At 56.4% G+C, this 26,031-nt stretch overlaps 1 protein-coding gene across 3 annotated transcripts; it reads right to left on the reverse strand.

Moving 5' to 3' along the window:
• Positions 1-4,833: 4,833 nt before the first annotated feature.
• LOC128333332 (leucine-rich repeat and fibronectin type III domain-containing protein 1-like protein) lies at positions 4,834-24,782 on the reverse strand. 3 transcript variants are annotated; one of them, XR_008310913.1, is made up of 6 exons: positions 23,566-24,383; positions 11,232-12,636; positions 6,916-7,505; positions 6,295-6,415; positions 5,931-6,044; positions 5,433-5,558 (listed from the first exon to the last, which is right to left on the reverse strand). XR_008310913.1 is itself a non-coding variant. In XM_053268745.1 (5 exons), the coding sequence occupies exons 2-5, from the start codon at positions 12,614-12,616 to the stop codon at positions 5,111-5,113; spliced, it is 2,106 nt and encodes a 701-aa protein (XP_053124720.1). In that variant the 5' UTR covers positions 12,617-12,636; positions 23,566-24,782; the 3' UTR covers positions 4,834-5,110. The 3 variants fall into 3 exon arrangements, 1 of the variants encoding a protein (XP_053124720.1); XM_053268745.1 differs by lacking the exons at positions 5,931-6,044; positions 6,295-6,415 and adding an exon at positions 4,834-5,115 and having other exon boundaries at positions 23,566-24,782; XR_008310912.1 differs by lacking the exon at positions 5,931-6,044 and having other exon boundaries at positions 5,432-5,558; positions 23,566-24,374.
• Between the last annotated feature and the right edge of the window lie 1,249 nt (positions 24,783-26,031).

Here is a 26,031-nt window from a genome sequence, read left to right on the forward strand (position 1 = left end):
GAGCTAGGTCCCAGCTCAGGCAAATAGGAACAGAGGGCTTGGAGGAGGGTTTTTATAGGGTGTGATGCCTCCTCATTGGACGAAGGGGTCAGCTGACAGTGCCTGGCCCAGCTTTGCCCCTAGAGGGCGCCCTTGCTTCATGGGGGCTGGGGGCTGACCTGCCTGGCTTCTAAGGGCCCATCATGATGGTGCAGGAGAGAAGACCCCAGAGACCTGCTGCCAGATGTCCGAGCTCAAGACACACAGAGAAGTCTCCGTACCTGTGGGGGTTTGGGCACAATGAATCAGGGCGTTGATACCTCTTTGTGGCGTCCAGAGCCACAAAGCTCACCCCACAAGGAACGCCTGCTATGCACCCTTGAGGAGCTGCTCCCCTGCATTTCAAGAGGGCCCAAGGAGGAGATTGGTGGATTGTGCCCCTTGATGCCTTCGCTCCCTCCCTCCTTCCCACCCACCCATCTGCTTCCCTTCCAGGAGTAGGACATCACTCTGTCTGCTACCTGCCCAGCCTCCAGTAAATCTACAGACTTCCAGTACAGCGGAAGAAGAGAACAGCTGTAAATTTCTCTGCAAGCGCAAAAAAACCCACCCAAGCTCTACCAGTAAATGTATCGGCCCCAGGGTCTATTGACGCTCCCCCTTTTTCCTTTCAGCCGCAACAGATCACATTGACATATGAATAACGGACAGATGAGAAGCTATTGATGCCAAAATTCTTATTGAGTACAAAAATGCCATTAAAATTTATTTGCCAGGAAAAACAAATAAAGGTTGGGAAGTGATCAATCATTCTGACTTCTTGTTTTTTTTAAGCTGAAGGAAGAGATGTTTGGCCAGCCCACCCACACTTGCTCCAAGGCAGGATTGGGGCCAATAGTTTTGAAGGGGAAATGAAGTGGGGTAGATCTGAATGGCAGGGCTGGGGGGGCAATGCAGGGGGTGGGGGGGAGCTGAAGGCAGATTCTTCCCTGGGCATCGGGTGGGCCTCTGTGCGAAACAGGTAGGGTTAGGGTAGGCCTCCTCCCTGGGCCTGAGCCAGCAGGGCTGTTCTTCAATGCACCTGGAGGGGAGAGGCAGAGCTGAGCTGCTGGGGGCCACGTCCAGTGAGAAGTGGCGGCAGCCGCTGTTCCTTGAAAGCAGGTCACGAACCGGCGGGCCAGCCAGACACCGTCTCCAGCACCAACAGCTGCTGGGTGGCCTGAATGCAAAGGAGAGGGGGGAGCTGGAGCCAGGGAAGGAGGCGGAGGGGAGGAGCGGGGCTGGCCGGCTGCCCAGGGCCCAGGCCGGGGAGGAGGAGGCCTGCAGAGAGATGATAATGCTTGTCCGCCGCCGCCGGCAGCTCCTGAAAGGGCCTCAGCAGCTCTGCTTGCCGGCCGGGATGCTAATCCTACCTTCCCACTCCCGACACGGCAGACAGGCTTTGGGGAAGCTTCCAGCGCCAGCTCCTGTTCCACCAGAGGCGACAGTTGCGGCCTCCTCCTGCACCCTTGTCAAAGGCTCTATCTTGCAAGTAACCACTTGCCCGGGGCCGGGGGGGGGGGGCGAGATGGCCAATGGAGGGCCATCTGGGCCAGAACCAAGGCACGGCCGGGAAGAGCTGACTCCACCCACTGCCACTGAGGGCAGCTCACACCAGCTCTTATCCAAATACGGGGCACTTCTGGTTCACGTCTGCTGTCGGTGATGGGTCCACTCGGGAGTTCCCAGATGCTGGTGAAAAACTCCGGGCTCTGAAACCTGGAGAGCCACAGCCAGGCAGAGCGGACAATACTGAGCGGAACGGACCAAGGGCCGGACTCGGGAGAAGGCCGCTTCCTTTGGTCCTAGGACTGGAAGGCCTCCCATCATCCCCAAGTGAGTCGTCCTCAACATCTGGGCACCACCCGAGGTTAGGAACCTCTGTCCTAGAGATTCTTGGGAGGAAGCTGGGCCCCAAGAATTCCCACTCAGACAAACTCCTGTTTAAGAAAGCAAGAATGGGAACAAATGAAGTGCCGCGTGTGTGTGTTGAGTCAGACCTTTGGCCCACCCACACCAGCACTGTCTGCACTGCCTGGCAGCAGCGTCTCCAGGGGTCTTACCCAGACCGGCCTCAAGATGCCACAGATGGGACCTGGGCCTTTCTGCCTGCAAAGCAAGGTCTCTACCACTGAGCTGTGACCGCCCCCTTCCTCCTCTTGGAGCAATAGTGTTTACTGGGGTGGGGGTGGGTGGGGCAGAGACCAATAAATGGGCGGGTGGGTGGGGGCTGTTCCTAGTTCACAGGTCAAGGTGGAGCATTAGGCCCCACCCTATGCCGTCCTGGGCTGGCACTTAACCAGGATCATCCCAGAAGACCTCGCTCCAAGTTCTTCCCCCTTGGGAAGACCTACATCAGACTCCTCGGCATCCTTCAGGGCCTGGGCACTGATGCTCCCGACCTCCACCCACTGGAAGCTGCCTCTGGTCAAGTGTAAGACAGCTCCTCAAAGCCCCCCTTTCCCCACCAGGTTTGCGTCACTTAAGCATCCCACGAGCCTCCTTCTCCTTCGGCTCCATTCTCTTGCTTTTATGGCTGGGGGCAAGTCACAATCTGAAATGCAGATCTGATACATACGTCTCACCATGGATTTGTCTAATATTTATTGGATGGATGTTAATTGATATGAATTGGGCTGTTGCTCCGAATGGTTACGGAATCGATTTTTTAAAACAAATTTAATAGCTTGCTTGCATCGCTGAGATGGCTTGTTGAGGAGCGTTGACTGTGGACTTATTTGTTCTTTGGGTAAATTGTTCTGTTCTGTTCCATGGATTTGGATGCTGGCATTTCGTATTCCTGCGTGTTGTCGTCAGCCAGCTTGGACTCCCTTCAGGAAGGAGAAGCAGGATACAAATAATATATGACACAAAACTGATTTCGGGTTTGGAATGCGTTCCTCTTGCTCTCTGCTGTGATATTGTTACGGCACTTTATGGAGAAGCCGGTTCTACAGCTTTGTGAAAGAAACCAGCAACGGCCCGTCAAAGCCTTCATCACTCTCCTCCAAGCAGCTCTCCTGCCCTCAGTGCCAGCAGCTTTCCGCTGGCAGCAGAAATCGCCGTATTTGCGGATGCTCCCCATTGGCTTCCTGCCAGCTTCTTTCATGGATGGCGGCTGCACCTTTAGTACTCCCTGGCCTGCACCATCGGGATGGGCTCCGAAGCCGAATGATGACGGCCACGTTCACTGCTGGTGCAGAAAGCGGACGGGAAAGCCTGGAGTGGGAGCCCAGGGCGCCCAGAGACCCTTCCCTGCAGCCCTGCCTTTCCGCCGCCGGACCTCCGAGCAGAGCTCAGGCCTTCGGACTGGCAGCGTTCCAAAACCATCTGTATGCAAGTCAGAGAGGAGCTCGGCCTCTGGAGGACCTTCTTCCTGGGCTGCTCACCATCTCCGCTACTTCCTGCCTGTCATTCCAGGGAGCCGGGGGGGGGGGGGGCTCTGGCGTCTGCAGCTGGTTCACTGCCTCAGAATCACCGGGTGGGGAGAGACGGTGAGGAGGCATCAGCCAGCTGGAAGAAGCACGCCACTCCAAAGCGGCTTGGAGGGAAAGCCCCCCCAAGCCCCCATCCTCCGCTCTTAGATGGTGGTGCTCAAAAGCCTAACGCAATGCAAAAGCAAAAGAGCTCCACCAGCATATAAGCCAGGTTCTGCAACCTACAAATGGTTTTGTTTCTCTTCATTGGCATAATGTATTGTATTCTTTTGCAGAACATACTGCCTCTGCCAAGGCAGCAGGATTTGGGGCCCTGGTGCCAAATGTCCAAGAACACAGGAAGAAGCCTCAAGACCATGGTGGGTCCATTGAGCCGTTTCCCACAGTGGTCAGCCAGGTGCTGCCTACAAGAAGCTCACCAGCAGGGCAGGACGGCGACTGCTCCCCTCCACCCCTGCCCCCACCCCAGCCTTTAGTATGCTGAGGCACACCCCCACCTCTGCGCACAGACAGTCCACATCCATGATAGCCATGGATAGAATTTGTCAAATCTGCTTTTAAAGCCTTGACCACATCTTCTTGTGGCAAGGAGTTCCACAATGCATTGTGTGAAGAAGTACCTTCTTTTGTCTGCTCTGCTACCCCTGCTCACTGGGAAAAGAGGCACCTTTGCTAATGTGGTGATTCTCTTTACTTAGCAGGGGGAGAGTAGCTGGCTCTCTCCACCCCTCGGCCCAGCATCCCTCCAGTGGCTGTTGCTGGTGTTTGTCTTGTGTTTCTTTTTAGACTGTGAGCCCTTCGGGGACAGGGAGCCATCTTTTTTATTTATTTGTTATTTCTCTATGTAAACCGCTATGAAAACGTTTGCTGAAATGTGTTGTTGTTGTTGTTGTTGCCCTGAATCACCTTTCATCAATTTCATTGGGTCCATAATACTCGTATTAAGAGAGCAGGAGGAACATTTCTCGGCTTTCTCTTCTTGGTGTTCTAGTCTCCGCCACTCTGTACACAGGGCGGTGGTGGCGGCAGCAGATATTGTTGGACTACAACTCCCATCATCCACTGCCAGAGTGACCTTCTGCCGTTATCGCTGAGGGCGAGGAGAGTCGCTGTCCAACAACATCCCGCCTGAGAATCCCTGAACGACCCAGCTCTATGCCTTTGTCACCATCCCTACTCCCATGGGATGGGGCGACTCACACACATCCGTATGGAAAGACACACACACACGGGAGGGACTTCACGTTTGGCACTGGGACGCTTGGGGGGCCTGTCCCTGCCCGCCTCCTCCACCAGTGCCCGGAGGAAGCAGCCCCACCACGCCCCACAGACGCATCACCCCTCGTCAGGCAGGAGCCGGGTCCCATGGCCGCAGCCACTGATTTCCAACTCTGTTTATTAGAAAACTGCAGACACGGGTTAGAAAAACAGAGCTTGTAGAAAACGGGGGGGGGGCCCCGCAAGGGAGTCCGGTAGAAACGGTGCCCGGTAGAGGTGAGTGGCAGTGACTCCGGCAGACAGAGCCCGCCCCCCCCCCCGGCAGCATGGAAACGGGAGACTGGGGGCGCCTGCCCACCCCTCCCCGTCGTGGGCAGCACCATTGTGGTGGGAGAGTGGAGAAATGGGGCACGGGGGCGTGGGGGTGTCCTGGAGATTCAGCCTGCAAGAAAGAGAGAGAAAAGGCTTCAGATTCCTTGGAGCTCCGGCATGTGGGGCCCATGTTCGAGCAGAGGCAGGTTTCTAAGGGAGGAGGGGGGAAACCCCCAGCCAGAATCACAGCCAAGGGCAGGGGGTGATGGGAGCTGTAGTCCCAACGACATCTGGGGACCCAAGGTCAAGAACTTCTGTTGTGACGTCTGCAAGTCTTTTCTCCCCTGAAGGTCTTGGGATGGCTGGGCTAGTTTTGCGGGGCCGAGTTTGTTGTGGGTGCCGATGCTGCCACAAAGGCCGCGTGGCCGGAACAGGGTCCCAACTCACCTGGTGGCCCCTCCTGGCAGCCCCAGCTGAGCCCTCCCAGGGGCCCCAACCCGGCAGAGGCAGGCAGGTCGGAGTTCAGAGGATGCCCAGGAGGGGCTAGCTGCAGCTCCCAGCCAATGCGCCGATCTGCAGAGGGAAAGAGAGAAGAGGGAGGGGACCTTTTAACCGCCTCTCCGCCTGGGGTTCAAGCCTGCATCCAAGAGCCAGAGGAGACACGATGAATGCGGGGGATTTGTGATCGGAAGCCCCCACAGCTTTTTCCTTGGCAAGCAGTGGGAAAGGACGCTTGCACATTTTCTCCTCTGCAGCGCAATCTGGATTGGGACCATGGCCGGAGGGGAAAGGCTGGACCGTCCTCTGCCCAGGCCACGGCCGCAGTCCGGGGCCTGTTTTTGAGAAAGGAAAAGGCAGCAGGACGGAGTTCCCATCACAAACCTCCCCAAGATGCAGCTAGCTTGCCCTAAGCCCAGCTGCCTAGAACTGGCTAGAGTTACTCACTGGTAAGGGCAATGCACTCTGCACATGCCCAGAGGCCCGCTCTTCCTTAGGAGGCCTTTCAGATCTGATCTCTCTGCCCTTCAAACTGGTTTCCTCTGGTTAGTGTCGGAAGCCCTTAGTACAAAAGAAGCTGCCTGATTACCCTGAGCCAGCCCATTGGTTCTTCTAGCTCAGTCTTCTCTGCGCGGACTGGCAGCGTCTCTCCAAGGCCTCTTTCCCAGGCCATCGCTGGAGAGGCTGCCAGGGATAGAACCTGGAACCTTCTGCAATGCAAAGCAGGGGGGCTGCCCCTGAGCTGCAGCCCCCTCCTGCTCCCAGCCACCCACCATGTAATGCAAAGAGGGTGAGGTAGACGGCTCCCCACCTGGGGGTCTGAGACAGCCGCGCCTTGTCCCCACTGGGGCCCCCCAACGGAGCTCAGATCTTGACATCGGTCCACTCGCTGCCATTCTTCCTCTCACCAGCAGGTGGCATCAGCTGGGGCTCTGTGGAAACAACCAAGGCCTGTTAGGAGGGATCTCGGCTGCCTCCCCTTGAAGGAGGACCTCCTCCCCCAGTTGCTGCATGGCAGGGGAGGTGTTCTGCAGGTGCATTCTTCTGGCATGGCAGCCCAGAAAGGGAAGAAACCGCACCTGTGGAACCTCTTCCTGTTCTACAAGCAGAGAAGGCGTTTTGTCCAGGCCGGAAACTGGGAAGCAGTTCTGCGCTGCTATGCGCCACATAGACATCAAGTTTCTAGTCCTGCAGGCCCTCTGCCACTCTGCTCCCAGCTCCTCCCTCCCTCCCCCTCCCCACCTCATCCTCCCTCCAAAGGCAGTCGCAAGCCTCCTTTTCTCCCCCGCCACCACACAGTAGAGAAAACAGAAGAACTTTCTGCCAGGAGTCCAGGTCAGAGAGCTCTGTGGGGTGTGAGCTCTTCCTCCTCCTCCATTCCTCTCCCTGGCCCATGGGAGCCACTCCCTCCACCACAAGCACCCACACCGACCTTGCTCTTCGGTCCTGCAGGGCTCTGCCCCTGGCCCGGGACAGTTGTTATGGAGGTCTATGTGAGTCCGTGACCACCTCCTCCTCCTCCGGGGAGATGGCGCCTCCTCGGCCCCCTTCTCACAGTCCTTGCTCAGGGCCAGGACGCTGCAGTCCCTCCTGACCCGGGGCCCCCCCGAACTGTCCATGCCCCACCCCTCGGGTTTGGAGGCCGAGCAGGCCAGAGCGGCGGCGGCGGGGGGCGGCTGGCTCCCGTTGGTCTGCGAGTAGACGTTGCTGACTTTGGCTTTCTTGTGCTCCTCTTGGCCACTGTAGACCTTGTAGCGGATCATGAGGATGATGATGAAGACGAGGACGGAGGCCACAATGATGCCCCCGATGATGATGATCATGGTGCCCCCCAGGAACTGGGTGTGGAGCGAGTGGCACTGGGGTGCGTCCTGCAGGGTGCTGAACCGGACACAGCCCAGGCTTCGCGTGGCGGTGAGGGACGTCACCCCGTCGTCGTAGACCGCCAAGACGCACAGGTTGTAGTCCCGCCCGGAGGTCAAGTCCTTCACCAAGAAGGCTTTGCTGGATGATGGGATCATTCTAACAAGGAGAGATGGGGGGGGGTGGCAGTGAGAAGCGGTGAGGTACCCGCCGTCAGCTCCCTTCTCCTTAGGTGTCTCCCTACCAGGTCTGGGGCTGCCACAAACAATGTCCCTGGAACAGGGATTCTCAGATGTTGTGATGGGAGCTGTAGTCAACAAGATCTGGGGAACACGGGCCACGTGACCCACTCATGCCTCAGCATCCTCCCGAGGGTCCCCAGATGTTGTTGGACTACAACGCCCATCATCCCCAGCCTCCATGGGCAGATGCTCAGGCAGATCAGACTGCACCCAGCTGTGGACCCTCCTAATGAGCCGGGGGGGGGCCACGGGAGGCACAGCTGCCTCTGCTTCCCAGAAGCGCTTGGGTGGCTGCCCTCCCTCCCACGCTGCCTGCCGGCTGGCCATTCATCAGGTAGAGCTGCGTGGCCACACAGGCGGGGAGGGTGGGAAGGAGAGGAGCCACCTGAGCTGCCTCCTTGGGCACCTGCCTGCTACTGGCTGAGCGCCCTCTCAAGAGCAATCCGGAGGCTTCATCCAGCTCCACCCCATGGTGGATGGAAAGGGGTTTCTTCTTCTTGGTGTGCTCCCTCCTCCCACCTCTTTCCTGCTGCCTCGCATCACACGGCCTTGAGTCTGCATTCCCAGGCCTGCAACACACACACACACACACCAAGTTCCGCAGCGTAAGTAGGTCACTTAACATGAGCGTTTCCTTTCTGGCCAGGCAGGCAGGCGAGTTCTGGGCCAGCTGCCAGGGTGCAGGGAAGACCCAAGGGGCTTGTCCCAAACAGCCTCGCTGCATCTTTACAAATAAGGAGCGCCAGAGGCAGGGAGGGGCAGGCGAGAAGATCTGCCCAAGCCTGGGCAAAGACCCCAGTGTCCCCTGGCTACTCCCTCCGTTGCCCCCGATGTCTCTCCACCACCATCCTGCCATCTCACCAAGACTGCTTGGTCAGTTTTAAATCCAGTACAGAGGAGAGCTGGTCTGGTGGCAGCAAGCCTGACTTGCCCCCCTAGCTAAGCAGGGTCCGCCCTGGTTGCAGATGAATGGGAGACTTGGTGTGTGAGCACTGGAAGATATTCCTCTCAGGGGATGGAGCCACTCTGGGAAGAGCATCTTGGTTCCCAGTTCCCTCCCTGGCAGCTTCTCCAGGGTAGGGCTGGGAGAGATTCCTGCCTGCAACCTGAGAGAAGCCACTGCCAGTCTGGGTAGACAATACTGAGCCAGATGGAGAAAGGGTCTGACTCAGTATACGGCAGCTTCCTAGGCTCCTATGTTCCTAACATAGTCCATTGCTGGCATTAAATAAAGAGCAAATCTGATGTGGTAGTCAAATGCTGGAGGTAGTCCGTCCAGCCTCAGGATCTGCACCAAATCCAGATTGCCACCCTCCGTCTTCTTCTGCACAAGCAAGCTTCCTGACCAGAAGGCAGGCATCTCAGAGACTCATGCAGAGACCCCAAGGGGAAGCTGAGCTCCTCCGAGGCTGACAAGTTCTCCTGCATCCCTGCACTGGGAATGAGAGGACCACTCCAACCCCTCCCTCTAAAAAGGGAACACGTTTCAAGTTTCAAGTATGGGCTCCTCCAGTCTTAATGCAGAGAGAAGGCACCTGCTCTGCTATCTGAGGCTGGGGGAGAGCCACCCAAGTCAGGATGGACAGACCTAAGAGGCTCACGAGAGCAGCACAGCGCCTCTCGGGCTCTACCACATCAGGCTTCCGGGGGGGGGGGGGGGTGTCACTTGCCTGAATTCCTCTCCACAAAAACAAGCGCTCTGCCTGCATAACGACTGCTGGGCTCTCGGGAAGAGCTCCCTGCAAGGGCTAATGAGAGGGGGAGGCAGCAGAGGCTGATGAGCTGAGCGGGGACTGGATTCATCAGCTTGGAGGAGGCCCATTAAGGCTCCTGGCCAGTCTAAAAAGCAAAAGCCATCAAAATCCTGCACCAAGGTGTCCTACAAGATGACGCGGGATACAGCGACCTGTATAAAATCATGCAAATCAAGTGAGCTTGCCTGATTTCCCCTGATTTGCATCGTTTATTCTCCTTCGGGAGGCGGGGGGGAGGGGGGGAGAGAGACCAAAGCCGCCAGACACACCTGACTGCCAGAGAGCTCATCCAGCTCCTGAGATTTCATTTGTAAGCCGAACTGCCTACCATGAGGGCTAGGAACATGGTTTTAAGAAAAGAAAGGTGGGATTCTGAGAAGACGGGATGCCGGCCCCAAAGCCACACTCCCTCCGCAGGGCTCCTGCACAATCACAGCACATGCCCAGCCCAGCGGGGGGGCTTCACATCCACTGCTGGCCCCAAACAAGCCCCCAGCTCTCCTCCCCCCGCCCCCCCACTATGCACACACAGTCCTCCGGCAAGGAGAATGCAGCTCCACACAGGGATGCGCCCGAGATGAGAAGGACCCCCAAGCCCCCTCTCCACACGTTCCCAATGATCACAGCAGGATTCCTCTGCTCCGGCAGCTTAGAAATTATTCCCCTGCTCAGTCTCCGGAGGGGAGAATTGCAGAAGGCAAAACGCCAACTTTGTCTGAGCCCTGCTTCCAAAGGGCCAGGAGCCAGGGGTCCAAGGCATGATGGGGAGTTGTCGCTTGTTCTCACGCGGTGGAGGGAGTCAAGGGGAAATTACACTGTGGAGGGGGAAGGATCTGCTGCCTTTCAGCTGGCGGGGAGGAGGTAGCTGGAGCAAGGGCAACCCCCCACCCACCACCCCCAGCCCAGCTGCTCTGCTGCTCTCTGGCCACCCTGCTTCTGGGCAAGAAGCCAGAGGAGGTTGTGTTTTTTTCCACACTGCGAAAAGTTTCACCTGCTGGTTTTGGCTAACACAAGGACATCCTGCTAGCTGAGACCAAAGGTTCGTCTCAGCCAGCATCCAGCTAACGGAGCAAAGGGGCACCTTTTTAAAGTGGTGATTCTCTTTATATAACGGGGGAGAGCACCTGGCCCTATCCATCCCCAGCACAGCATCCCTCCAGGGGCTGTGGCTGGTGTCTGCCTTATGCTGCTTTTTTAGAATGTGAGCCCCTTTGGGGACAGGGAGCCATTTCATTTATTTATTTATGTAAACCGTGTTGGAAACTTGCATTGAAAAGCAGTATATAAGTATTTGTTGTATTGTATTGTTGTATCCTAACAATGCCGTCGTTATAGTAATTGCTGTAGGCCACTTTTTCTGTGGATCAGAGTGAAACATAAGGCTCATTCACACGTTATGTTCACTTGTACAGGTGTACAGTGTACACAGGTACAGTCACTCACATGTTATGCTGAACACTTCCTATCTGTACCATGCATTTGAAGGGCCTGTATCCAGGTTCACTTTTAACATGAACACAGGTACAGCCATTCACACAAACACATGGACCGACATCTGTACACTCGTACAGCATGTCTGAACTGGGCTATTGATTATGGTCATATTTTCTTGATTTTGAAGCTAAAATGGTTTGAAGTTATACTGATATTTAAAGTAAAACAAGGTTTTAAAAGAAGAAGAAGCATCACTCATTCCAGCTCCAGATCGGAGCGTGAAAACCCCTTAAAGCCACTGTGGGGTTAATGCCTTCTTCTATCTGGTGGGCCACTGTGCGAAACAGGAGGCTGGACTAGATGGGCCTTCTTGGGCCTGATCCAGCAGGACTGCTCTTATGTTCTTAACGCCTTGGCCCATAAGACTCCCACCACTCTGGAATCCGGAGACTCACCTGTACACTAAAGTGTCATCAGAGGAACTGTTGTATTGGATCTGGTACATCCGGATGCCAGGGACATGCCATTGTGGATACCAATGGATCAGCACCGAGGAGGACGACACCTCTGAAGCCACCACCCCCTTGTCCGGAGAGGCCCCCGTTTCATTGGCACCGGCAGGAAGGGCGGCCTTGGCTGAGGTAAGGATGTCAGATGGCCCCGCGGCCTCGGGGACCTTGGGGGCAGTGCTGTTGGAGAGGTGAGGCAATGGGTTAGCCACCAGCTCGATGGAGGTGGTGGCGTCCCCAGCAGCATTGGAGGCTATGCACGTGAAGGCCCCGGTGTCTTGGACGGTGGCAATGAGGATTTCGAGGGTGCCGTTGTCGTACGAAATGGTCCGCGAAGTGTTGGCCACCACTTTGCCCTCTGGGGACACCCAGTGGATGGAGGGCTCTGGGTCGCCCACTCCGCGGCAGCGCAGGACGGCCCCCTCGCCCTCGGTCACCACGAGGTGCCCGGAGTGGCGGGTGATGACGGGAGGTTCGCAGATGAACTCCTCCTCGGGGATAGTCCAGAAGTATTTCCCCAGCAGGTCTGGTGGAGAGGCACAGGTCTCCAAGTCGTCTTCGCGGGTGAGCCTGCGCAGCCACAACAACTCACAGTTGCAATGCAAGGGGTTCCCCCCAAAGCTCAGGACCAAGGAAGAAAGCGGGGAGCCTTTGGACTTGGCGTAGACGGGGATCCGGAGGAAGAGGGGATCGGGAGGGATCTTCTTCAGCTTGTTCGAGGTCATGTCCAAGCGGGCCAGCTTGAGGAGGTTGGTGAAGACCCCCTCCGGGACGAAATCGATCAAGTTGTGGTCCAGGCTGAGGGAGTTGACGTTGTTGAGGCGCCGGATGGTCTCCCAGGGGACCTGCACGAGGTTGTTGTAGGAGAGGTCCAGGTCCTCCAGGGTGCCCGCAAAGTCGTCGAAAGCGCCGGGGGAGATGTCCTGCAGCTGGTTGTTGCTGAGGATGAGGTGACGGAGGTTGGGCAGGCCCTTGAGCTGGTCGCTCCCGATCGAGAGGAGGCGGTTGTTGTCGAGGTGCAAGGCCCGCAGGCCACGCAGGTCGGCAAAGGCGAAGGGCAGGATCTGGCTGATGGTGTTGCGGGAGAGGGTGAGGTGCACCAGGCTGGTCATGTTGGTGAAGTCCTTCCGGCGGACGACGGTGATGAAGTTGTCGGTCAGGCGCAGCTCCACCGTGCGCCGGTCGATCACGGTGGGCACGAAGAGGAGGCCCGTCTTGGTACAGAGGATGGCCAGCGAGGGGGACAGGTTCTGGCACATGCAGCGCTTGGGACACACCTGGGCTCGGGCCAAGCTGCAGAACAGCAGGGCACACAGCAGGAGGCGCTCCATGGCGCCGTCAGAGGGAGGCACTGCAAAGAGAAGCGGGACCGGGACATTAGAGGGGACGGCTGCAATGGCAAGCATTGGAAGGCAAGCACTGGCCCCGCTGGGCTAGGCCAAGCGGTTTCCCTAGTCCAGCTGCCTGCATCCTACGGTGGCCAGCAGATGCCTCCAGGAAACTCACAAGCCAGAAGTGAAGGCCACAGTTCTCCATCACCCAAGAAGCAATTGGCATTCAGAGGTAGACTCCTTCTGAACGTGGAGGTTCTATTTAGCTATCATGGCTAATTGCTGTCAACAGACCTCTCTCTCCTCCACCACCAGTTTGCCCTTTTCTAACACGGTCTAAGCTAGAGACCACCTTGTTCCAATGGAGTTGCATAAGCTGGGATGGGAGGTGGGGTTCAAACTTGGATCCCCAGATGCTGCTGGATTACAACTCCCACCATCCCCAGCCACAATGACCAAAGGCTGGGGATGATGGGAAGTGTAGTCAAACAACAACTGGGGACCCAAGTTTGGAAAACCCTGCGAGAAATGAATGATGAGCCGTGTGAAGAAAAGCTTCCTTTCCTTTGCCCTGAGCCTGCTTCTTTCGTGGCCGCCTCACACCCAGGACCGGCCCCTTCTTCACTTCAGCCTCTCATGCCTTCAGAGCATGCCGACTGCAAACAGACTTAATGCATCTACATTAGCAGACCAAAGTCAAAGCAATTACAGCCCATTGCTGCCAAAGTTTCTAAGCCAGCAGCCTGCCATCTACCTCAAGTTAATGTCGTTTGCTGGGGTTGATCTGATTTGGGGAATCAGTCGGCCAACGGCTCTTTTTCTGCAGATCTACGTGTGCTGTGCTTTAATTTGATCCTTTGTTTGCCTCTCTACGATCACAGATTCTCCAGAGCCGGCTCGGGCTTCGCCAGCAGGTGCACCCCTAATAACCCCCGCCAACCGGAAGCCTGCCAGAGGAAGAGCGGTCCTCGCGTGGCTGAACAGAGAAGGGGAGAGCCCCGGGCACAGGACGGAGACGTGCCGCCTGATGATGCCACCAGCCTGGCCTGCCCAGGCCCCGGAGACCTCTGCCCAAGAGCCTTCCCTTTCCTTTGGTGCCAATGTCCATACGCCCGGCCCTGTCCGGACCAAGACAGATTTGTGGTTTGTGGGTGCTTCCAAGCACCCCGTCCGATAGGCCTTGAACTACTCAAGAGCGGGCCACACGCAAACCATGGAAACATCAAAACCGCCTGTGCTGAAGAACAAACATCATGCCAGCATGCATCAGAAGAGATGAATTTTTCATGATCAAATAAAAAGTGAACAAATACAAAATGTGGGGTGTAGTAAATATCCATGATAAAAAGGAATGAGTCTTAAACAGCCAAATATCAAATACTGAATTCAAAACAATGATCAGATTTAATCCGCCCCCCAACCACAACCAATATCTGACTCGGTATACTTGTATTCACTCATTTGCATCATTTGCATCCCTTGCTAACCTGTCCTTCCCTTCCCTCCGTTCTCTCCTGTTATCAAACTTTATATTGCAAGCTCCTTGGGGCAGGGAATCGTCCTATGCATGGGATTCTATGGACCTCCTGGTTAAACATGATGCAGGAGTCCTGTGACATCCGCCCCACCTTTAAAGCAGACACGGTAGCCAAGAGAACGGTTTCAATTTTGCTAAAAACACAAGCACTGGAGGAAGGGCGTTCAGTTCTTTTCTTCTGTTCCGTTTTCCGAAAGTCACACCCAAACACCAGCACTGCTGGGTCATAAGCTAGTGCAACCTCTCCCAAGTTCCCTGCCCCAAGAAGCTTACAATGTATTTAACATATTTTTATACCACCCCATCTGTTAGCTCTGGGTGGTTTACAATAAATAAAGCAAAGAAATAGTCAATGAAAACCAGTAAAATAAGGGAGGGAGGGACCCTAAAACAATATAAAATAATTTAAAACAGTTTTAAAACCCTGGAAAGGCCAGGGCTTACTTTAAATAAAAAGCTCTCTGGAAGGTCAGCAATGTTGTTAAGCCTCCGATTTCTTCAGGGAATGCATTCCACAGTCCAGGAGCAGCTGTGCAGAAGGCACAATCCTGAGTTGCCCCCAGACAAACCGGTGGCAGCTGGAAATGGCCTTGTCCAGATGACCTTCTTAGTATGTGGTGGGGATCATGCAGAAGGTGGCGCTCTGCACAGCACCAACCCGGGACCGAAGCCTTCTCATTGCCTTGAGACCCCCTCCATCATTTTGCAGAGGGAAACAGAGAGATCCTTCGGACAACACAGTTCTCCTACCAAGAGCCTCAGTTCACCAGCCTCATTCCCGGTTGACTCTGCAATCACTGTGTCCTCAACTGATTTAAAAGCCAAGGGGGACTGAAGATTTGCTAGGAAAACACAACTGGTTACCCACAGCTCAAACTAAGTGGGGAGTGGCAGCTGCGCATGGCATGGCACCTCTGTGTTCATGCGCCGGGTATGTACAGTCACGTGCACTCATCGAGACAAGATGCATCATGCACATGCCCCCCCCCCCAGAAATGCAACTTCTACAGAACCTGGGGAAGGGAGCCGAGTCCTGAAAAATGGCAACTCTCACAACTAAAAGGAACATCATCTTAACAGAGGGAAGAAGAAGCCAGAGGACAGTGGCTGAGCTGAGCTGAGCCAGCAGAATGGCCCCTGGTCACAAGGGATTGTTTGAACAGCTGCCAAAGGGAGAAGAGCCCACAGAAGCAAGATTCACAGTGGGTGGGCATGAGCCAGCCCAGTTAAGCAGACATTTCGTTTTGCGTTTGACTTACAGGCGGGACGGAGGGCTTGTGTGTCCCCAAGGCAGCCCTTGGACTCTGTTAGAACTGGGCCGAAGACAAGGCAGTTACGGCAGGGGACCTCGAACTGGGCTCCCCAGATGTTGCTGGACTACAACTCCCATCATCCCCAGCCACAGTGGCCTTGTGGCTGGGAGTGATGGGAGTTGTAGTCAGACAACAGCTGGGGACCCCAGTTTGAGACCCGCCGAGTTAAGGCAAAAGGTTTGCAAAGGAAAGGGGGCAGGGAGGGTTGAGATCCAGCAGCAGCTGCCCCCCCCCACTCCGAGGAGAGCACCTGGCAGTCTCAGCCCCCCAGCCCCTCCTCTTGCCCCTCTTCCTGCTGGGCCGTCCTGGCGGCTGAGTCACAGACACTCTCCCTGCTGCTGCTTTTCTTCTGCCCAGCCAGCTCTGCTTTCTCCATGGCTGTCACCCTCCCCGTCTCCACTGACAGTACAAAAACCAGCGAGAAAGAAGAGAGCGCGCGCAGGGAGTATGTGAGGTCTCCGAACAAAGCCACACGACACAACTCCACTTGTGTGCCAAGGCCGGCAGCCGGAGTTGCAAACATCAACCCATACGCCCCCAGAACAGAAGGCCGACCACAACTGCACAATTTCACACAGGTGCCAACCTAGGGGGACACGAGCTAAACAAAGGGGGTTGTGGGGCATGCTGTGCTCAGAGAATTGTGCCCAGGAATTCTGAGGCCAGCCCATACAAGGCATCTTAAGTGCATTTGTACAGAGTTGCCTGTTTTTGCAGCCTTTTCTCTGGGGTTGTTTTTTTTTAGGGGAACAAGGAGATAGATCCCTCCCTGGATGCTGGTAATTTGACTACTCACCAGCTTCTGAGACAGAGCTCACACATTTGCAAGCACATTTCCACAATCTTAAGGACCAGAAGCTTGATTGCTTTAAAAATAATAATAAAAGCAAACATTTTCAGGATGCTGAATTCTCCAACTAAAGTACCTGAAGTAGATTTTTGCATCCCAGCCAGTACCTCTAGGCATGTGCAGAGCACTCCTGCTTCACCACTAAATAATCAGAACTTGCCCCCTGTATATCTGGCTTTAGGGCCCAGGGCTTAGAAGTCCAGTTGTGGGATGCCTCACCTTGGAGCCTCTCTTAAGGGCCTAGCAGGGTGGGATGACCATGTCTGGAATGGCCAGGACCAAAAGCGAGATTTTAACAGCCAGGTTTTATAGAGCAGGGATGGGCAGAAGGTAGATAAGAATCCCAGTGTGATCTGCAGTAGTTGAGTAATGGGGGGTGGGGAGAGCTGATCTTGTGGTAGCGAGCATGACGTGTCCCCTTAGCTAAGCAGGGTCCACCCTGGTTGCATATGAAGGGGAGACTTGATGTGTGAGCCCTGTAAGATATTCCCCTTAGGAGATGGAGCCGCTCTGGGGAGAGCAGAAGGTTCCAGGTTCCCTCCCTGGCAGCTTCTCCAAGACAGGGCTGAGAGAGACTCCTGCCTGCAACCTTGGAGAAGCCGCTGCCAGTCTGTGTGGACAATACTGAGCTAGATGGACCAGTGGTCTGACTCAGTACATGGCAGCTTCCTATGTTCCTGTGATGCTCAGTCTGAATTCCAGTGTTTCAGCTGGAGTTGAAGACCTTGCATCTCTTCCCCCAACCAACAGGACTGTGCCCCAAAACATGTGAAATAATAACAAAAATAAATAGGGATGTCACCCAATTAAAGACTGGGATATGAATTCATCTCTAAAAACGATGTTTTACCAAATATTGAATCACAAATGTTTAATATTTTGGCATATTACCAAGACTCAATATAGATATTGAAGGAAGTGTTAATTGAAAGAACCTTTAAAAAAAAACAAAAAAACGCCGCCATTGGGTGTTAAAAGGACCAGCAAGCCTTAAAATGTTCTCCTTAGTTATTCACTTTTATACTAATACATCGGATCCAAAATATCCTAAAAAGAAATAAAGCCTAAAAAGAAATAAACATTTGTCTAGGAATCATGGCTTGTCCTCATTGGGCACAGAAAATGAATCAATTCTAGTTTCAATTGATTAATCTGCCGGTTAAAAATGGAAGCCCAACTTGGTATCTCTATAATCACTTTTCTTAAATCTACAAATCACAGCACACACAACATCTTGACAGTCTTTGCAACTTTCATGATCAATATCAAAATGAGACCTGTCTAAGTCCACCTAGAGAGTTTGTAACTGAGGTGGGATTTGAACCCAGAGACTTCCTGGTTCATGACGCAGTCACTTAACCACTCCACTGCACAAGCTCTATATTATTAAAGATAAGAGAGCATCTGAGCATATGCAAAGTTTAATTTTTAAAAACCCAACAACAGCCAAAAACAGAAGCCTCGCTCAACACATTTGGGATAAGGGAGTAGAAGCGATTGTCCAGGCTAGAGGATGTGATTTCCAGGCAAGCTGGGGGCCCAGGTCCTCCTCCCCACCCACCTTCAGCTTAGCCTGGGTCTCAGCATCTGGGAACTGGGTCTCAGCATCAGTAAGCGGGAAAGAGAGAGACAGGAAGAGAAGAGAAGAAACTGAGAAGGTTTCATCTTGTCTATGTAGCACCAACAAGCCCCAAACTCTTGGCCAGAGTGCTGAATTCAGACCAGGGAGATCTGGGTTCAAGTCTCCACACTGGCAGGAGGTGGGGGGAAGGACCCCTTACCTGGAAGTAAGCCCCAGTGAATTCAATGGGACTGGCTCAATTGGCAGGGCGGGGAGTGGAGGGCGGGGGGAGTGACTGCCCCCAGTCACTATCGATTGTTTGATAAATAATAAAACACACATTTAAAAAACAAAACAAAAAAGCAAGATAAACTAGGAAACTGGTTAAAAGTGACTTTAAAATGGAAGCCCAGTTAAAACCAGTTGCTAGTTCCTTCTTTAAAAGGGATCTCACTTCAACCTACCTCACAGGGTTATTGTGAGGATAAAGGTGTGGGGGGGGACCCTGCCACCTGATCTCCATGAAGGAAGAGTGGGACACAGACAGCACGCTCGGCTCTGGAGAAGGCAGGGAAAGGGAGCTGCCAGGACTAAAAAGGAAGGTGCCGGGCCTCAGATCTCCAAGCCCTGCCCCTAAACCCCAGGTCTGTGGGGTGATCCTTTTGCTGGGGGTTGAAGGGAAAGGCACTCTGCCCATGCTCTGCTATGCTCTGGCCTTTATTACAGCTCATCACGTATTCTCCCAGGCAGCGCGCACAGACCATCAGCCCTTCACGCACCAACTGCAGCCCAGGTGGGTTAACAGGCCAGTCTCACTGGAGTGTCCAAAGTGGGGGAAAGATGCTTCCAGAAAGGGAAATGACTTTGGTGTTGCTCTTCCGCATAGTTTGTTACAATTAAGAGCAATGAGGTAGGGAATTAAATCTGGGGGAGGATGGCAAGCTACCTCCAGCCATCACCAGCTAATTAATAAATGAAGAGCGTAATTAGGAGCTATTTTCCTTTTGCTGACGGCATGGGAATCCGTGGGCCCAAGAAGTTCAATAGGAGTTCAAGCGAGAGGCAGATTTTCTTTTGTTATGTCGCTTGGCTCCTTCCAGCTCATACTGCCTCTTGCTCTCTTTTTTTCTTCTAAATGAAGGAACTAACAACCGCAGGGACGAGATTAATTACAGGCACATTTTTAAGATGTGGCGAGTTGGAGACTGGGGGAACTGCCAAACATTGCCTGGGGAAGAAAGACTGGAGATCTTAAGGCCAGGTTGAGGAACCTTTGGTGGGCCTGGGGGACTTGCCACCCATTGAAAATGGACTCATATCCAGAGAGAGGCATGAGAGAACCCCTCCTCCCATCGCACAAAGATATTCTCCCTCTCCCTCCAAACACACACAAAAACACGAGGATTTAGGGTGAAATTTTGCAAGACTGAAGACTTAAGCGAGAACATAAGCACAGCCCCGCTCCATCAGGCCCCAAACCCATTTAGTCCAGCATCCTGTTTCACACAGTGGCCCAACAAATGCCACTGAGAAGCCCACAAGCAGGACATGAAGGAATGCCCTCTCTCTGCTGTTGCTCCCCTGCAACTAGTATTCGGATGCATCCTGCCTCTGAACCTGGAGGTTACCTATAGCCATCAAGACTAGTAGCCATTGATAGCCCCCGCCCTCCATGAATATCTCTAAGCCCTGCTTAAAGCCATCCAAGCCAATGGTCATCACCACATCCTGTGGTAGAGAGTTCCACAGGTTATGTGGTGTTTTTTATTTTCCTCTTGAGGGCTAGAAACTTGAGAGGAAGGGCTTGGATTTGCCTTGAGACCTCCATCCCAGCACAGCTGCAACCAGACATAAGCTCAGAGCTAAAAGGTTGGGACAGCACACATAAGTGCCCCACTAGAAGATGAGAAATAGCCTGGACAGTTAACTCTGTCCCCAGCGGAGCTCAGTGCACAGAGCCGAAGTGTTCAGTCTGCACAGCAGCCAAGACAAAATCCTCAAGATTACGGCAGCTCCGATTTTGGCATTGGCAGTCCCTGGGATCCAGAGGTCATGGCACAGAGAAATGGCAGGAGAGCTTCCCCCTCCAGCTGAGCAGCAGCCTGGCCTGTTTGCGGGAAATTCTGTGCAGAGCTGAGTCACCTGTTAGGACGGCCTCCTTGTGCCCCTTCTTACTCACTACACGCCCCCCCCCACCTCCAGCACGCCATCCCTTCCTTCTTTCAGGATCCAGCCTCCTCACTGCGCCTTCTGAAGGCCACCCACCCCGCTGGCATTCATCTCAGATCCAACCGGCGCCAGGCTGTGTTCTCTGATGACTTGACTCAGAAACGAGGCGGGGCTGGCCATGGTCCAGGTGATGTGTATCTGGGAGGAGGGGTAGGGATCAGCCATATTCACTCCCCGCCCCCACCCCACCCCCACACACAGACACAGAGCTCCCTCCCTGCCTGGCACTGAATCAGCTACCCAGTCAGAGGAGAAAGAAAACACCATCCCTTGTTATTCCGATGTTTCAGCCAGAGAACTGCAAGAAATTCAGAGCAAGCCCACCCACCCCCCACTCCCTCCGGCTCTTTTGCCTGGCACCCGCCATGAGACAGTCCACCATGTGCAGAGATCTTACTTGAGCAAGTGAGCCAAGCTATGTGCGAACAGGGAAATAAAGCAGCCCAAAGGAACACACACACACACACACACACCCCTTTGGGTCTTATACTATTCGGGAGCCAGAGAGCTCTTCCCTGCAAGCCCTGGCTGGAGGATGAGGCGCCTGAGGGACTCCTGATCTGGAGCACCCAGGGTCCAGATTCTGGGCTCAAACTAATGGATGCCCAACTAATGGCCTCAAATGAGCTCCTTGGCATAATGCAAAGCTTCTCAACCTCAGCGGTTGTTGGACTACAACTCCCATCATCCCCAGCTCCAGTGGCCAGAACTCTCACCCCTTTGCCACTCCATGACTCCTGCTGCTGCCCCCAAGATTGCTCTTTCCATCCAGGGCTGATGTGAAACCCAGAAGTGCCTTTCATGGGGGGAAACCCATCTGGTAGCCACCAAGTGCTAGACGTGTACAAGGCAGAGAGAGACGCCCAGACAGTATAGACAGCCTCTCTCTTTGTTTGAGCATTTCCCCCCCATGACATCTTTTTTGCGGAGGGGGAGGGAGGGGGAGATCCAGATCTCAGGAGAGAGACCTCTCGGAGAGAGATCCAGAGAGGTTTGCTTAAATTGTAAACTGCCCTGGAATTCAGAGAGGGCGGTTTACAAGTGCGTTAAATAAGATCAACAGCTAAAACAGGCCAAGGGTTCCTTAGGGGCCCCGATCCAGCTCCCATCATGCACAGCCCTTGGCCACTGGGGCTCTGGATGATGGGAGTTGTGGTCCAACAACATCTGTGGACCCAAGGTGGCAGGCGCTGCCCCGGCCAGCTTTCCTTCAGCCTCAGTGCTCCTCACCTGGTTGCCTTCGACCTGGTGCTGGGAGCCCTGATCTGTAGTCACTGAGATATGCTTGGTAGCTACCTAGGCAGGCTATCCCAGGGTGCCGCTCATGGGGTGCAAGGGGTAAGCGGCCCCATCCCCTGAGCCCCGGCTTTTTCACCTGGCCCTGCCCCAGCTTCTGCCTCGCCCCCGGATGGTGGCCTTTGGGGAAGGAAAACAAACTAGACTCTCAGACCTGAAGCCTACCTACACCTGATATAGAGGAGGAGGAGGAGGAGGAGGAGGAGGAGGAGGAGGAGGCAAGCTCCCCCTAGATATCTGCCCCAACCCCTTGCTGGCTGCACAGAACAAAGAAGCCTGTCTCCAAAAACTTATGTAACCCAGGCAGTTCAGTTCTGTCTCGTGTCCCTTTGCCAGCCTTCCCAGCGACCCATGCCCAGTGCTTAGTGGGATTTGGGTGGGGCGGGCAGAATGACTATGGCAGAAACCCCCCAGGTCCCAGGCACAGAAATTAAGCCGGGATCTTTTGAGAAACTGGGCTGGAGCTGGAGGAAGGAAGCTGCAGCCAGCAAGAGCCAATATCTGAGCTCAAGATATCAAACGCAGGCCCTCAGCAACTAGGCAGGGGTTTACAACTTTGGGTCCCCGGATGTTGTTGGACTACAGCTCCCATCATCCCCTGCCACAAAGGCCAGCCATTGTGACGGGGGACGATGGGCGTTGTAGCCCTTGCTGTAGTCCAACCAGGAGGACCCAAGGTTGTGAACAGCTTCATCATCAAAGGGCGAAAGGAAGGGAGTGAGGCTGGTTAATTGAAATGCTGCTGAACACCTTCAGCATCCTAACCAGGTGTGCTCTCCCTGGTCGGTATCCGGGGCAGGTGTCGGCAAGGCTGCAGGCCCTGCTCTGCAAGTTGCCCCCCCCCCGCATCATCCCCCAGTGGCACAGCAAGGGGTCTTGGGGTGCACCCCTCAGATCGCGCTGCACGATGGCTCAAGGCAGAAAAGACATCTCCCTCCGAGGAGGTGGCGCTGTGGCGTGAAGGGCCTCCTGTCCAGCGCGGAGACAGACCCAAGTTCTCGGAGTAACGGGCGAGGCAAGCCCGGAAAGGCCGCCCAGACTGGATTAGCCCGACTCCCTTTCCTCGCCTTGCCTTTCCTGAGGGCATGCTCACAGCCAGCCCACGAGAGCCATTCCCTGTTCGGATCTCCCGCTTCTCGGGGGAGGGGAGGGTCTCGGGGGCAACGTCTTCTCCTCCATCGCTCCCCTTTGTTCAGAAGGCAGCCACCACCACGCCCGCCGGCACGCCAACGGAGCCGGAGGGAGATCGAGAGAGCAAGACCACGATACCCACGAGCCACGGCCTTGCGTGGCCATTTAGAGCTCCTTTATGGGCTTTGTGATCACGATTCAACCCACCACCACCACCACCCGGTTTCTTGGGCTGCGACCCCAGAGTGGAAGGGGGGTGGGGGAGAACTTTATGGATCTGGGCCAAAGTGCCAGGGAGAGGGTTGCATCGCACCGCTTGGGTGGAGGAGGAGGAGGAGGTGGGCGTCTGAGGAAAAGCGGGGAGGGGGAGCGATATGGCCCTGAACTTCTCCAGCGCGTTTTGGCCGCTGTCCTGTTTCTTATGCTGCCGCCTCTCCCTCTCTGCTCCTCTTGGAAAGGCACAAGGTGGAGAGACAGAGAGAGGCGCTCAGGTCTGCTGCCTCAGGGCCAGCTACCAACGCCAAGGCACTGGTCTTCGTTCGCCGCGTCCCTGCAGAGCTTCGCCTGCCTGAGCATGATGAGAAAGCGGCTCCGAGGCCAAGCTCTGGTGAGCCCTGATCCGAGTCGGCGGGGGGGGGGCACTCTGCACACGCCCAGTGGCATTCTCAGCTTCGAACAGTGCAGAGTTCACTCAGGGGCATCTATATCCACCCTCCTCTCTCGCGTCCTCCTTTCCAGCGGCCCCCAAATCCTTTTCTCTTCTAATCGCAGTAATCACACATTTGTTCCATGTATTTCCGTTGTGAGGATGCCTTGATTGGCGGGGTGGGCGCCGCGGATTTCGTAAGAGGCCCCCGCGGGGGCACTGCCACACAGACACAGCCAAGCCGCGGCTGCCATGAATAAAATGGTGCCTCCCCCCGCCCGCTCGCCACCCACCCACTCAGCAGCTCCCTCGCAGATGCCAGACAACCGTCTCTCGGTCCGCGCGCAACGCAAGCCCCTCGGCGCCCCAGCCAGCCGGCGACCTACCTCGCTCTGCCGCCGTCGCAGGGACCCATAAGCGGGCAACTTCACTCCCCGCAGTGCCCCGCGGCGCCTAGGGCAGCAGCAGCAGCAGCCGCCCCGCCATCCGTGCCGCTCCTGAGCGCCCCCAGCTCGCAGCCCGGCTGCTGCTCCCCGCCGCGGCGCCGGGCAGGCTCAAGCGGCGGCCCATGGACAAGCCTCGCCTCGCCCCGCCCTTCCTGCTGCCCCCGTCCGTGGGGCGCAACGCACGGCTTGCCACACACTAGCCGCCGCGCGGAGGGGGCTCCCGCCACGCTGCAAAGGGCGGAGGCTGCAGGTGCCCCGCCGCGGAGCGGAAGATGCCTCCCCAGCAGCTGCAGCCCCGAAGCGGCGACTCTTCTTCCCGTCCGTCGGCCGGCCGCTGCTGACGCTGCACCGAGCCAGGAAGGCGGCGGCGGCTTCGGCAGGTTGCTCCTTAGGGGGCTCGCTGCGCTCTAGCCATCGATCCAGCTGCCCAGAGCGCGGCTCCTGCTTCCCTTCGGGTCGTCGTCGCGCACGAAAGGCCCCCTCCTCTCCATCAGGGTGGGCAGCCGGCAACGTCGGCCGGGGCGCGGGAGGAGTCCTCGCTTGCCCGGCGCAGCCGCAGCCATCCAGGGACGCGCGCCGGGTCCCCCCGCGAGGCGGGAGGGCCTCGGTCCGCCAGCCAGGCGAAGGTCAGCGGCTCCGGGGGGCTCCCTCGGCCTCCTGCACGCTCCTGGCAGACTCGCCGCTCCCGGATTCGGCGGCAGAGAGAGAGAGAGAGAGACCGAGCGAGCGAGCGAGCGAGCGAGCCGGAGGAGAAGCGCCCCTTCCAGGCCAGAGATGGAGCCACTCCCAGAGAGCGCTCCTCCTCCGGAGTCAGGGCCGGCAGCGGCAGCAACGGTGGTGGCGGGTGGATGTGGCCGAGGCGCGTCTGCTTGAGGAGGCGCGGCCGAGCGATGGGCGGCCCCCGCCCACGGTGGGCATCGCTAGAGGGCGGGCGGCCCGCTGGAGCCGGTGGGGAGCCCGCCACAGCCCCGACGCCTACCCAAGAGGAGGGCGGCGGCACCGCGCCCGCCGCCGGAGAGAGGAAGGGGGGTGCCGGGTGCCGGGAGGCGATGCGGCGGGACGCAGCTCCCGAGGGGGCTCGCCGGGATGCGGGAGGCTCCGCGTTCAGCGCAGCAGCGCCCCAGCCTCGGCTCGACTCCAGCCGGCCCAGGAGCGGGTGGCGCCGGCGAGGGAGGCGGCGCAGGGCGGCTCCTCCTGGCTTCGCTCCTTTGCGCCGGCTGGGAAGGCGGGGCGGCTGCCGGGCTGGTGAGGAGGAGGCGAGGCAGCAGATGCGCCCCCGCCCGCTCCGGCTCCCGAGGCCGCGGCGGCATCCCCTTCCCCCGGCGCTGCCGCCCCATTTCCAAATCCAAAGAGGAGCCGCAGATGCTTTGCAGCCCTGCAGCAGCTCCGGGGGTGCAGCTGCATCCGAGGCGCTCTGGCCTTCCCACACACGCTCCCCGCGTGGGCTTCTAGGAGGCCATGTTTGGGCAGACAGGAGGAGGCTTCCCTTCAGCCCAGGAATGGGTTTATCCTCACCCTCTAGGGCCAGGTCCGGCACTCTTCCCTCCCGAGGTGCACCGGAGTAATGTTGGAGCCTCGACCTCAAGGCCTTTGGAGGCCCCACCACGCCCCTGCAAATTCAGCATCCCCACCTGGGCCAGGTGTCCACACCACCCAGGACAAACTAAAGAGGATGGGGGGGAGGCAGGGGCTGTGCAGGCCCTGGACCTTGGCTGGAGTCGGGGTAAGAGGGCTGGGTTCACCCTCAGTGAAGGAGATAATGAAGGAAATCGGGAGGGGTGGAGCTGGGCAGCCCTCAGGGGGGGCGGGCTCTTGCAGGGGCGTAACTATGATAGGCCAAGGGGAGACAGTTGTCTGGGGGCCCACTGCCTTGGGGGGCCCCCAGAGGCAAGTCACATGACCCGCCCGGGCTTCCTTCAGTTGCATTCATCCTCCCAAACTGATGTGAGTGTTCAGACCTGGAGCTACCAGAACAGCAGGTCTTTCTCTAGGACCATGAAATGACTTGCATCGTCCACAAATTTACGAAACCTTAAAAAAAATAATTTAGGATGATGATCTATTGTGGCACATAGGGTGCATTTTAAAATCTTGTCTCTGGGCCCACTCCAACCTTGCTATGCCCCAACCAGGGGTGTTGTGGTGGCGAGGGGGGCACACAGCGACAGAGGGCCCGCCGTGCCTCTAGGTTTCTCGGACTGTTGGGGTGAGCGTGGCCCTGGGGGCTGTCCTGCAGAGTGCCTGCACTTGGGAATGGGCAACGACACTGCCCCTGGGGACCCAAGGCTGAGAAGCTCTGCCCTAGAGCCTGGCTTTAGCTTGTGGGGTTGCCTTGCACCGTCCTCTGCCACTATGGGGAAGGAGAGGGAGACCAGCGGGATTCTCGGGGCTGCTCTACAGGCGAGC

This window comes from Hemicordylus capensis, chromosome 7 (genome assembly GCF_027244095.1).
Source record: "Hemicordylus capensis ecotype Gifberg chromosome 7, rHemCap1.1.pri, whole genome shotgun sequence".
Classification (NCBI taxonomy): domain Eukaryota; kingdom Metazoa; phylum Chordata; class Lepidosauria; order Squamata; family Cordylidae; genus Hemicordylus; species Hemicordylus capensis.

Coding starts and splice junctions, on each gene's coding strand:
- LOC128333332 (XM_053268745.1), bottom strand. CDS start 12,616: ATGGAGCGCCTCCTGCTGTGTGCCCTGCTGTTCTGCAGCTTGGCCCGA. Junction 7,506..11,231: donor GATGACACTTTAGTGTACAG/GTGAGTCTCCGG, acceptor TCTCCTTGTTAG/AATGATCCCATCATCCAGCA. Junction 5,559..6,915: donor CTGCAGGACCGAAGAGCAAG/GTCGGTGTGGGT, acceptor TTCCCTCTGCAG/ATCGGCGCATTGGCTGGGAG.